The sequence below is a fragment of the Pleurodeles waltl genome, chromosome 6 (genome assembly GCF_031143425.1).
Source record: "Pleurodeles waltl isolate 20211129_DDA chromosome 6, aPleWal1.hap1.20221129, whole genome shotgun sequence".
In the NCBI taxonomy this organism is placed as follows: Eukaryota; Metazoa; Chordata; class Amphibia; order Caudata; family Salamandridae; genus Pleurodeles; species Pleurodeles waltl.
The window spans coordinates 86,417,088-86,430,871 of record NC_090445.1 but is presented as its reverse complement, the minus strand read 5'-3'; the positions used below and the strand labels follow the sequence as shown (position 1 = coordinate 86,430,871).

Sequence of the window (13,784 nt, the reverse complement as noted above, 5' to 3'; positions counted from 1 at the left end):
GGCTCATACACCAAGCAGAAGCTAATCTCCTCTCCATATCGGCCAGTCGCGCCTCCAGCTCTCCTATAAGTGCTCTCGGCACCACATGCTGCTTAGCGAGACAAACTTCCCGGATGACAACCTTGAAGGCCTCCCAGAGGATGCCCGCCGAGCACACCGATCCTTGATTTATTTCCAAGTAGTCTACGATAGCAGTACGGATTTCTTCCTGGAAGACAGGATCTCTCAGCGCCCGCAAGGCAGCCGCCACGAAAACGCACGGCCAGGGCACCCAGGCACATGCAGCTCCAACAGGACCGGCAAATGGTCCAACAACGTGTGGGTCATACCCTCAACAGACTTCGTCCAGTGTTTCACATCTCTGGTGCCCAACCAGCGATCTATTCTAGACCAGCTGACATGCGTATAATTGACACACGTTCCCTGCCTGTCCCCACCATGCTTGGCCCTCCATAAATCCACCAGAGCACCTTCAGCCATAATATGCGCCAATTCCCTTGCCGCTGCTACATGTTGAGGTCTGGCCCGACTCTCCTGGTCCGCCGCCGGGTCCAGGACCACATTGAAGTCTCCATCCCACAGTAGAGAACCCGGGCCCAGCGAGCCAATCAAGTGCCAGACCTCCGCAAAGAACTCAGGGTTGTCAACATTGGGGTCTATAAAATGAAACAATGCAAGATGGCCTATCATACAAAGTGCCCTTCAACTTGACATATCGGCCACGCGGATCCAGCAGCACCCTACCCATGCGCCATGGCAGTCCCTTCCTAATCAAAATTGCTACACTCTGCGCATATCCAGAGCATGACGCCATGTGACTCTCACCAATCTCGCCAGCTTTTACCCTCGCTTTCGTTCCTTCAGACAGATGCATCTCCGGCAATATACATCTATCAACCACATGGTGTTGAACATAGTCTGATAACAGTCTCATCTTACGACCATCATCTTCCCCCTAACATTCCAAGTGAGACACCTAACAGCCGGCGTGCCTATGGTCACCACCCCAACAGCCACTCAAGCGCATGCCATCCCCAGCCATCCTACAGAAAGCAGCAGCTGCTAAGAAAAGAGAAAAAGAGAGAGGAAGAAGAGACAGCACCAACAACCTCAGTAAACCAAACTGCCAACCCCCCCCACCCCCTCACGCTGGCTCCCCAGTCGTGCCAGCCCAGTAGACCCACCCACACCCAAACTCAGAACCCACACCAAAACAGCAGACGTCTAATTTTGGACTCATCCAACGGGGCATAAGCGAGGCCATCCGGTAACCGCCCTGGTAGAGGTGGGTGAGCAGGAACATCAGGATACCGTTCGGAGTCCAGCACCGGCCACAACCGAACCAGCTCATCTCACACCTGGTCCAGGCCCAGCCCGCAGACAGAGCAGTTAGTGTGATCTGCAGCGACAAGCCAGAGTCTAATGGTTATCATTTCCATCAGGGAGTTCATCGCCCGTCCCCTCCGCAGAGGCGCCTTCCTGGGGATGGTCTTGACATACTTGGCCGCCAGATTTGTGTCAGTAAAAAAAAGTGCAATTTGCCTTTGTAAATGAGAGAGAACTTAGCGTCCGTCTGGCTCAGGGTACGCTTGACCGGGAGAAATGCCCGACGCGCAGCCTGCACCCCAGGTGTATAAGCTAGAAAATGCTGATCTCATTATCCCTGTCCCGGTAGTTAAATAAATGCACAATGATCGGCCGCGCAGCACCCCCGGAGGCCAAGCAATCGGTGTGCCCGTTCCAGCACCTGAGAGAGCTCGCCAGGGAGCAGTGATGTAAACATAGTCTCCACATAATCTTCCATGCGTCCCATGGCCGTCGAATCCAGCAAACCCAAAATGCGAACATTATTGTGGCGGGATCTGGCCTCAAGAACTTAGTTTTTATTACAAATGAGCTTTAACATGTGTTCCATCCGCAGCAACCTCTCCTTCCTCGCGGAGGTTGTCTTCCAAATCCGACGTCCGAGAATCTACGTGGTCAAGACAGGTGGCATGTCCATCCACCCTCTCCTTTAGGCGATCCACCTGCACTGTTAGATGGTCCAGCTTCCCATCAGTACTGGCCAGGCTGTGTTTAAGATCGGCGAACATAGCCTTCACAGTGGACAATTGTATGTCTTCTTCCTGGGCAGGTCATCTGTCGACCTACCCACCTGGCTACTTTTCTTTTTGCCCTCAAACATCAGCTTGGACTGTTTCTGATCCGCCTTCCCCATGTCTGATCACACTCGCCACCGCTCGCAGGTGGTCGCCGTGAAAGTCGCCTGCCCAAGTGTCCACCCGGCCAGAAGTTCGGGAGCACCACCTGCCTCCCAGCTGGGCCAAGGGTCATACACTGTCAGTGGCAAGCGCGAGACAAAACCAGCTTGTTGCGCACGCAATGGCTTTGCCGCCAAGGCGTAGGCACAATATGCATCAAGGCCAAGCGTTACCGTGCAGCCCCCACATCAAACACCACCTCTAGAGGCCACGAGTCGCAAGGCCAACCTTCATGCACCAAGACAATGCAGAAGGGAGCCAGGCCGTGCAGCAGCAGTCAGGGGGGCACCATATAGCCGTCCCCTCCGGTGTCCGGGCCCAGGTGCAGCAGCAGGGCAACTTCAGGCGCCCTCTTCCCCAGGCAGACCCGGGTACACGGAGCGTAAGCCGCCCTCCTAAGCCGCCAACCAACCAGCCAGCAGCAGCGTCCACGGGGCCCTCAGGCCAACTCACCTGCCAACTGGGCCCCGCGAGGAGCCCACCTGTCAGGGAACCGCGCGGCTCCGTCCGCGAGCCGCGCTGCCACTGGCACCCCGAATTTAGGATGGGAGGTGGCCCGAGCAGCGTTAACCACCCGCGGGAGCGCCGCGATCCAGGCCGCTCCAGCGTTGCACCAACGAGGCAGGCAACAGGCCCAGCGCAGCCCAACTCTCCGCGCTGCAGCCGCCAGTCCCGCAAGGGAATCCGCAGCACCCCAGGTCTTCCCCGCCACCCGACGCTTCCCCACACAGGGTACAGTTTTGGCAAAAAATGGCAATAAGCTATTTTAAAAGTGGACACAGTGCAAAAATCAACAGTTCCTGGGGGAGGTAAGTAAATGTTAAGTTCACAGGTAAGTAAAACACTTACAGGGTTCAAAGTTGGGCCCAAGGTAGCCCACCGTTGGGGGTTCAAGGCAACCCCAAAGTTACCACAGCAGCAGCTCAGGGCCGGTCAGGTGCAGAGGTCAAGGAGGTGCCCAAACCACATAGGCTTCAATGGAAATAGGGGTGCCCCGGTTCCAGTCTGCCAGCAGGTAAGTACCCGCGACTTCGGAGGGCAGACCAGGGGGGTTTTGTAGGCCACCGGGGGGACACAAGCAGGCACAGAAAGTACACCCTCAGCAGCACAGGGGCGGGCGGGTGCAGAGTGCAAACAGGCGTCGGGTTCGCAATAGGTTTCAATGGGAAACCCAGGGATCCCTTCAGCGATGCAGGCAAGCGGGGGGCTCCTCGGGGTAGCCACCACCTGGGCTAGGAAGAGGGCCACCTGGGGGTCGCTCCTGCACTGGAGTTCGGTTCCTTCAGGTCCTGGGGGCTGAGGGTGCAGTGTCTTTACCAGGCGTCGGGTTCCTTGAAGCAGGCAGTCGCGGTCAGGGGGAGCCTCTGGATTCCCTCTGCAGGCGTCACTGTGGGGCCTCAGGGGGGCCAACTCTGGCTACTCACGGGGTCGCAGTCGCCGGGGAGTCCTCCCTGTAGTGTTAGTTTTCCGCAGGTCGAGCCGGGGGCGTCGGTTGCAGAGTGGAAAGTCTCACGCTTCCGGCGGGAAAGGTGTGGTCTTTAAAAGTTGCTTCTTTGTTGCAAAGTTGCAGTCTTTGTGGAACAGGGCCGCTGTCCTCGGGAGTTACTTGGTCCTTTTAGATGCAGGGTAGTCCTCTGAGGCTTCAGAGGTCGCTGGACCCTGGGGGATGCGTCGCTGTTGCAGTTTTTCTTGAAGTGGGGAGACAGACCAGTAGGGCTGGGGCCAAAGCAGTTGGTGTCTCCATCTTCTCTGCAGGGCTTCAGGTCAGCAGTCCTCCTTCGTCTTCAGGTTACAGTAATCTATCTTTCTAGGTTCTGGGGGCCCCTAAATACTCAATTTAGGGGTGTGTTTAGGTCTGGGAGGATAGTAGCCAATGGCTACTAGCCCCGAGGGTGGCTTCACCCTCTTTGTGCCTCCTCCCTGTGGGGAGGGGGGCTCATCCCTAATCCTATTGGGGGAATCCTTGCTGCCAAAACTGAGGGCAGTGGCCGGAGGGGCGGGCCTCTCCATTAGCTGGGATGCCCTGTGGCGCTGTAACAAAGGGGGTGAGCCTTTGAGTCTCACCGCCAGCTGTTACAGTTTCTGCAGGGGGAGGTGTGAAGCACCTCCACCCAGTACAGGTTTTGTTCCTGGCCACAGAGTGGCAAAGGCACTCTCCCCATGTGGCCAGCAACATGTCTGGTGTGTGGCAGGCTGGCAAAAACTAGTCAGCCCACACTGGAAGTCGGTATGTTTTCAGGGGGCATCTCTAAGATGCCCTCTGGGTGTATTTCACAATAAAATGTACACTGGCATCAGTGTGCATTTATTGTGCTGAGAAGTTTGATACCAACCTTCCCAGTTTTCAGTGTAGCCATTATGGTGCTGTGGAGTTCGGGTATGACAGACTCCCAGACCATATACTCTTATGGCTACCCTGCACTTACAATATCTAAGGTTTTGCTTAAACACTGTAGGGGCATAGTGCTCATGCACCTATGCCCTCACCTGTGGTATAGTGCACCCTGCTTTAGGGCTTTGAGGCCTGCTAGAGGGGTGACTTATCTATGCCATAGGCAGTGTGAAGTTGGCATGGCACCCTGAGGGGAGTGCCATTTCTCCCCACCAGCACACACAAGCTGGCAAGCTTTGTGCATGTGCTGAGTGAGGGGTCCCCAGGGTGGCATAAGACATGCTGCAGCCCTTAGAGACCTTCCCTGGCATCAGGGCCCTTGGTACCAGTTACAAGGGACTTACCTGGATGCCAGGGTGTGACAATTGTGGAGACAACAGGTACAGTTTAGGGAAAGACCACTGGTGCTGGGGCCTGGTTAGCAGGCCTCAGCACACTTTTAAATCATAACTTGGCATCAGCAGAGGCAAAAAGTCAGGGGGTAACCATGCCAAGAAGGCATTTCCTTACAATGTAGTTTTAAATGCCAAGTCGAAGTGGCAGGGAAACTGTACACATAGGCCTTGTAATGGCAGGCCTGAGACTTGGTTAAGGGGCTCCTTATGTGGATGACATAATCAGTGCTGCAGGCTCACTAGTAGCATTTAATTTACAGGCCCTGGGCACATACATTGCACTTTACTAGGGACCTATAGGTAAATTAATTATGCCAGTTGGGTAGGAGCCAATATTATCATGTTTAGGGGAGAGAGCACAAGCACTTTAGCACTGGTTAGCAGTGGTAAATAGAGCAGAGTCCTAAAACCAGAGAAAAAGGTGATCAGAAAAATGGAGGGAGGCAAGCAGAAATTTGGGGGAAGACCACCTTAAAGCTGTCAGGTCTAACAGGGGCATATATTGTCACAATGGATGTTCTCTTCAAACTGTGCATCTAGCAATACCTGACTGTTGCTGGGGTTGGACATTTTCAAGTTGTTTTTCTTCTAAGAAGATTCTTGAGTAACGAGATGTGGTGTGACTCCTCTTCTTGGTGTAAGTTGCACCTGGGCACGGATGCAATGTTTGATTGTTATGTTCTACCATCCGGTTCAGGCTTATACCGCGTGGGCTCAGAGTTTGTATTGTTCTGAACAAGTTCCGAACAAGTACCTTTTCAATCCTATGGTGTCAGATTCAGCGAACTTATTATTCCTTTTCCTCCCGAAGCACGAAAACCTTCAACATCAACTAAAACAATGGTTGAGACCCACAAGCCCCTCATAAACAGGGTGCTCTCTCCAGTCCTTCATCATCTGAGAATGTTGTGGGAATGATAGAATGGACACCTTTTTCAAATTGCCCCCTCTGCAATTTGAAATACCCGTAGTCTGACTACCACAAAGTTTTTAACCTGTGCCAAGACCACAACAATACCTCCTGGATTTATGCCTAGCCTCCATTCAAAAATGACACTGCAGTGCTGAAGGTAATGGCACTAAGCACACCGGATGATGTACCAGCAGAGCTCTGCTTAGACCCCGGATATCTTCAATGCAGAAGAACAGGAAGTAGCTGGACTTCTGACTGCAGTCCACATCCAGTCTGGAGACAGTGTCATTGAGCACATTGGAACACAAGAAGGACAACATTGAGCCGAAGAGTAATGTCCTTTGTACCAAGACCACACTGTGGACTTGGGTATTCCATTGGCCCCTGAGGCCTATACCACCAGGCTGTCCCACGCCTAGATTGAACACTGCTCCTACATGATTTGGCCTTCAAGCCCTAAACAAGGATGCAAACAAAGGCCAAGCCCAGGATCCCCCCACCTACCACCACCCCCACTACCTTCGGGTTTTGAGTTGCAGTGGGAAAAGGCTTCACAGCCTAGCAAGCTTCTAACTAAGGTTGACTACCCCCATCAAGCTCAAGCCACATTAAGCGCCCAAGGTAAGTAGTGAAGGCTCCATCTGTGCCTGTGCATAAGACCCCGTTTTCACCCAAACTTTCCTGGATGCTGAAACTGAAGTTGAAACTTGGCTCAAAGCCCCAGTTGACGTTCAGAATCAAGGAAGTTGCAGCAGGAGCTTGATGGCTGGCAGAAGTGCCTGTTTATGTATCCTATTACAAGTAAGATCTCTGTGAAAATGCCCTAACCAATTCCTCCAGAACCTCTTCCTTGAAATAGGAGACTGGCCTTTGAGAGGGAACATTCCTTCAAGCCTTGCTCCCTGAAGCCGCCACTGAATAACCAGAAGGACAGAGCCACCAGTCCTCTTCCTCTGCAGCAAACCACCCCCAGTGCCTCCACCAGAGATGCCAAAGGGGTCCTCTTTCTCTGTTTCAGACACATGCCATCTGACCCAGCCCCCAGATCCGATTTCCCCCCCCCCCCCCCCCCAGAGATTTCAGAATAAGTCCTTCTGGACACTACTATCTCAGGTACAGGACTTAAGGTCAGGTCAAACTTGAACAGAGACCACCACGAAGGTCGGGTTCTCTTTGAGTTGCAACTGGTCACGCCAGGAGAAAGCCCTCTTGCAGCTTTTGATGTCCTTGTAACCTCATAGGAGGTCAGCCACTGACCCCCTCCCCCTTGGAGTTCATTTCTTTGTCCAGGGTGTAAGTGAGAGGAGGTGCAACCCTTTAGGTCTCCTCACAGGTTTCAAAGAGCAGGGTCAGTCCTCTTCTGTTCATCCACACGTCCAGAAAGCATTCTGGTGAGCTGTGAGCAAAGTGCTAACTTTGTACTGTTTACTAGCCGGTGGGTGGAGGTAACTCCTGGATATTTTCTAACCACTGGGGGAAAAGTTCCTGGGACCAACCCTTCCCACTTCTTTAGCATATACTGTTTCCCTTCCTGCAAACTATCCCACAGCGCTCTATTCTAAGAGAGATAGAAGATAGCACAGGCCTTTTTTCCCTGAAGGGGACCTGTGGACCAGCCTAGGCATGTGCCTAGGGAAATGACCTGTCCCCTCCTCCTCAACTATATCAAACTGGTTATGGGACCAAGTCTCCCTCCATCTGGGCTTGTGCCCAATTAGCTACAGAGGGCCTTCAGATCAAAGACTTCACTTCCTCAGGCTTTCCCTTACACTTGACTATGAGTGAACAGGTTTCACCCTTGTCCTTTTTTAACTAAATTAATATCCTAAACCTTCCGAGCTGCTGTTTCTGTCCAGACCTCACCCCCTGCTCATCCTGTCACCAGGCTTAAGCAGTTTTCACACCTCATTATGGTCAGTCACTGGCAGGGAAAACTGCTGCCAGGCTAATGCAGGCAGGAAGAAGGTAACTTTCTAAAATGTACTTTTCCTTAATATGTAGTAAAAATGTAACTTCACAATCGAATTTGATTGTCGTTTCTTTAGCTTATCCCAAAACCAAGATAGCAAAATTTATATATTGATCTGCACTCTAGTTTTCCTCATAGGAAAGCCAGAACCTTCCATGGTGAAAATAGCTTTTGGTCAGGGGCACGCCAACATCACATTTCTACATATCCTGTTTTTAAGTGTTAGGCACAATACCCTATTGGGTGACATCGGTATTTAAAAGGAGAGTTTTTCCCTTGTCAGAAGTGTTGTTGTAGGTTTTAACAGCAGCAGTCCTATTATATTTCTAGACCTAAAGCCATGTTTTTCTTGTCACACAAGTAGATGGCACAGTAAGTGCTTTTGTCCACAGGTGGCATTTAATTTTCCATGCCTTGGGTGTAGTTTCTACACCATGTACTATGGCAGTACAGGGGAATTAAATATGCCAATCTGGGATTAGCCAATTTTACATGTCTTAAGGACCAGAGCACATACACTGGGCACTAGAAGGCAGTGCCCCAGTGCGTATAACCTAAAAACCATCAATAGAATTCAGCTAAAATAGTGGTGACTATACAGAAAATGGGTATTTTCTCATACAAATCACCTTTTGGAGGATACCGGATTGCCCCTCTGGGAAGGAGTTGTGTCAGGCAAGGGGATTCTAGCAGTGGTCCAACACTGCTATTGCCTCGAACAACACCTAACCCCTCCCAACATCCCACCCAATACATACGCTCTCAACAAAGAATATCTCTTCCAGGAAGAAGTGAACGCCCCCTTACAGAAGTGCACCATAGAGAGGGTCCCCCCCCTACAGTATGACGGGAGAGGCGTTTACTCTCACTACTTTCTCATCTCCATAAAGGATGGCGCTCAAGCTTATCCTCGACCTCAGGGCACTCAAATTCCACATCCTATCAGATCATTTTCACATGACCGGTCTGCAGAATGTCATCCCCCTCCCTCAACATGGTAATTTCATGACATGACTCTATCTCAAGGACTCCTGTGCCTACATACCTATCCACCTTGCTCATCAATGGTACCTTTGCTTTTTGGTAAGTGGACAACACTACCAATTTAAGCTACTTCCTTTTAGGGTCACCACTGCTCCAAGGGTGTTTATAAAGTGTCTAGCAGTGGTGGCTGCACATTTGCAAGGGAGGCTTCTTTTCATACTTTGTTCATGTGGTCACTGAGGGAATCTTGAAAAACAGTGGGTGCACAGGGCGTATGCATTAATTGGAAGTTAGTTATTGGACCTTCTCTGGCTCCCAAAGAGGAACCATCCTTCTATAATGTTTAACTCTGAGGTTATATACACCCACTTATGGAAATGTGAGCAGAGGTATTGAGAGACTGGCAAATTGCTGCTCTCCTGTTCTGTTTACCCATATCTACTTCAAATAAAGAATGGCTCCTGCTTTAGGAGAGATAATTTTGCTAGGTGAAGGATGGGGAACTTCAGGATGCTGGGGGGATATGTTCCACTCGGGGTTATAAAGACTTTTAACACCTGCACATGAGAACACTGTTCAGAAGAAACTGATAGGTTACAGCAGTGGTTCCCAACCTGTGGTCCGGGGACCCCTGGGGGTCCGCGAAGCCTCCTCAGGGGGTCCGCGACTGCTCAGAAAATAAGCTAAAATTAACAGATTAGGTCCCCAGCTTTCAGTAATGGCTTAGTAGGGGGTCCCCAGACTCCAATAATATTCAGTGGGGGTCCCCGGGTTCCAGTAATGATAAAGTGGGGGTCCACAGATGTGAAAAGGTTGGGAACCACTGGGTTACAGTATCTTAAGTTACAGTATTAACAACTGCACTCAACTAATAGAAAGGGAGCAGTGTGAGACCTAACCCCCCTTCCAAAAACCTTAGGACTAATCATAAACACATACACACCATTGAAATATAAAATCTCACCGTCAAATGGGACCTTAATGTGCACATCATGCAGTAGGTATGGCATAAATTCTGGCAGTCTGCACTGAAAACTCGGAGAAGTGTCCAGAATAGGGAAATGTGCTACAATGCTGATGTACAGTTTGTATTTCACTCCTCTCCTAGGAAGCTAAAAATCCTGTACCCCACTACTTACTCCTAATGCTCTGACGTGCGGAGATGAGAAAGATGTATTATAGGCTTGCCCAAAATTGCATATCTTCTGACAAGATGTTTTAAACCACACGCGAATAGACACTGGGCAGATAAGCATGAACTTTGAGGAGGCTCTGATTCATGCCCTCGCATTAGCTCATTGATGTTTTGTAAAATTATATTGATGCATCATTGTTTCTATTACGTTGTTTTGTTGAGCATTATTTGAGCTTGGAGGTGGATAGCTGTTCTACCCCAGAGCTCAAACTGGCTTATAGACATTAAAAAACATAATTTTCTCTCGCAGGAGCACAAGGCAAGGGTGATCGAGCTGGAGCAGAAGGTCTTGCAGTCTAAGACCAAGTACTCTGTAGCACTTCGTAACCTGGAGCAGATCAGCGAGCAGATCCACGCCCGCCGCCTGCAACGTCTCATCTCGCGGCGGGCCTCTCCAGTGGGGGCTGAGGCCATCTACCCCACAGAAGCTGGTCAGCTGGGAGCCGAATGTCCCTGCTCAGACACTTCCTCTGTGCTGAGCCTGCTCACTATTGCCTCGGACCTCCAGAAGTTTGACTCGGTGGAGCATCTTGCAGGGATGTCAGATGCAACCAGTCTGAACAGTGATGAGACCGAGTCTGAGCTTTCAGGCTATCGGGGCCACCATGGACAGAATCACTTTAAACATCACCGCAGTGTTAGCCTGTGAGATGGGCTTGCACTGTGGCAGGAGACTCTGAGGAGGTTGTCCAGAGCAGTGCAAGCCAGTAAGAAGGTGGTAAGTGGGAGCCTGTGAGAGGGGCACCACAACAGTGACACATTTTTATGGGGCTGTCCCAATGGGGACATCTGTCAGGGATCTGCCATTACAGTGTGAGCTTTTGTGATGGTGGGAGTACATAGTGCAAGTTTTTAGAAAAGCCATGGCAGAGGGAGCTTGAGATTTATCCATGCATTGATCAGTCATTCAGTCTCTTTAAACAACATGCAGTCCTCCTGAGGACCTCTTGGAATAGTAAAAGACTGAGGCAGCGGCTGGGTCTGCAGGGGTGACAGTCATGCACAAAGACTGGAGACCGAAGGAACGTGCAGAAATGTAAAGTGGCTGCTGGTGTGCTTCACAGCTGAGAGCAGGAAGAGAAAGACGTAAGACTGGCTGGAAAAGGCAACACTACTGGAAGTGGAAAGATACTGACATCCGGAGCGGAGGAAGACTCTAATCAAGGGGTGGATGCGTGCAACCCACTCTTCTGTTTAGTCTACTTGTGTATTATACCCCCCACCCTCCATTCTTCGAGCTTTCCATTTCAGCACTTCTCTCCCATCATTCTCTCCTTTAGCCCCTCACTGCCTTCCTTTCTTAATTCGTCTATTGCCCCTTGTTCCCACCAACAATGATTTTACCCCGGTCTCTCCCCGTTTTATCCATTTGCCTCCTTTTCACCCATTCTGTCTCTTCTTTCCTCCCTTTCGCCCACTTTGCCTCCCGTCTCCTTTCTCTGTGGCACGGTTCATCACATCTGTGCCCGATGAGCACCTTTGTGCAGATCATTGCCCAATATCAAAGAAGTGCTCCCGAATCTTCGCTGCCAGGAGTGCTGTGAAGCCAGGCATGTTGGACCATCTGGCTGGATTCCCTAACCCCTAAGGCCTGCATTACACTGGTGCTTCCCATCAGTCTCCACGAAGACCAATATTGCTTCTATCATGGTGTTATGAACTGTAACCCAGCTTGTAGGACACTGACATAGGGGTGGAATCATGCTGCCCTGTGCACTTCCCCAGGGAAATCCCCTCTATAAGGATGTTACTGTGGGAAACCTTTCCCTGCAGTTACCTAGCTCTTGTGTACCCCTATTTAGTCCATCATAGCCCCAACAATGCTAAATGGGGGGATCCTTTACTGCACGGTACAAGCTAAACTCCCCTACTGCTCAACTTTGACAGTTTTATCTCTCTTTCTGTAGGTGTTTCCTGGAAATGTATCTATTTATTTTATATTTTTTATATACCCTAATGTCATGCATCAGATCCTCTCCTACCTCTTCCCAAATTCCCAGATGAGGTCATACGTATAGAATATGTTGTAACTTTTGGACTTCAGCAGCAAGTTGACCCTTTCTCATTATCCTTTGCAAATCCATACTCCAGCTCCCAACAATAAAGGAAGCCATCTAATGAAGATAGGCCCCAGTTTGCCTCCCTATAGATATCTGGTTTACGTTGTCCGTGCTCGCTGTCGCGGGTCTATGGGAGACCTGGGAGTTCTTCTGAACGGCTGTACAGTCTGGTCCTGGCTGTAATGAAACCTTCCTTGGGTTGAGGCAGCAAAGGACGTGGTGGTTATCTGTCATTATGCCCTGCTAAACCGGATCTGAAATAAACTTTCTTCTGACCTTGTGGTTTCTGCATAGCATGTTTTCCCTCTCTACTATTCTTTTTCTAACCTGCTTTTTATTTCAGAGTTCCTAAAATCAAAATTGGGAGCCTGTGAGCAGGACTCGTGCAGCAAGGACTTCTGCTTGTTCTCTGCTACCTCAGTTCCACTGCTGCAGATTATTAATATTTGTCCTAGTATGAATTTGTCCTGCTGAGGATCCTTCCCAGATTCATAACATTAGAATAATGTGATACTGCCAAGAAGGATACGGAAACACCATGTCCATCATAAGCTCTTCAGTAATATCCATGGACTCTGCTTATCTCTGCCCACATGCGGGTACACTTTTGTAGCTGAAGGGATTTATGTTAAAAACTGGAGAATCAAAATGATCTTTAAAAGACACTGAGCAATACTGCTGCACTAATCTTTTTTTCCTTTTAAAAGAAAACTTTTGGGTGAGTTTACCAAACAACGCGTGCTGTCTGGTTGGAAAAGACCTAGTGTGTGCTTACCAAGAACTTACAGCAGACTTACAGCCTGTCCATTTCTTACCGTTGGTTGGCTTTATTGTCACCCATTTGCTTGCTTCTTATTTGATGGCTTTTCTTATCCATCTTGTGTTTCTCCCTTGCCTGGAGCGTAGACTATTTACATCCTTTGGCTTGGCTGACTTGTATCCTTACACCACTCACTTTTAGGCAACTACTTTTTTCTTTTTTTCTTAAGCACTGCATGAGAGTGCATGTGGTTTTCCAGTTCTCTCTTTTGTGCTTCTTCCCTTCCCTAAGCTCCCCTATGCTCCATGTTTCTGTCTCTGTCGTGTTTCTTCCTACCTAACTCTCCCCACCCCCACACTGTTGCTACCCCTGTGTCGCTCTCCCGCTTATGCTCCATTTCCCCTCCCCACTCCCTGTTGCTTCCCCCACCCACTCCGCTATTGCCTATCACCGGCTCTGTTTTTTTTTTTTCTTAAAATATTTTAGTATTTATTTTTTGGGGAGGAGAACATGGCTGCTGGCTCCTCTATTTTAAAAAAACACACTAATTTAATTACATTTTTTATGATTTATTGATCAATCTCTGATCAGGTAAAAAAATAAAAAAATGGTGCCCACGTCATTTTGTAGGCAATCCATACATAGTGTTGCATACATACTCATCAGGCATGCATGCTCCTACCTAATCACGCACCTGCTGCAGTCATGTCATCATGCTTCCCCCAACACGAAACCAAATGGCTTTTCCATTGATTGTTTCATGAGTATACAGAGAAAAGCTGCACTGCGCCCCCAGAGGACAGCATAGTGGCAGCTGTTTCTACTGAGTGTTTTTTTTGCTCTTTTGGAGTAGCT

General features: G+C 49.7%; 1 protein-coding gene across 6 annotated transcripts in view; it reads left to right on the top strand.

The window, feature by feature from the left end:
• SH3BP5L (SH3 binding domain protein 5 like) overlaps nt 1-12,445 on the top strand; it is a 56,415-nt gene extending 43,970 nt beyond the window's left edge. For all 6 annotated transcript variants that reach the window (XM_069237398.1, XM_069237400.1, XM_069237402.1 and 3 more), the window contains exon 7: nt 10,360-12,445. In XM_069237398.1, coding sequence (XP_069093499.1) covers nt 10,360-10,758 — 399 coding nt within the window. In that variant the 3' untranslated portion in view covers nt 10,759-12,445. The remainder of the gene's footprint in view (nt 1-10,359) is intronic.
• Nucleotides 12,446-13,784: the final 1,339 nt, after the last annotated feature.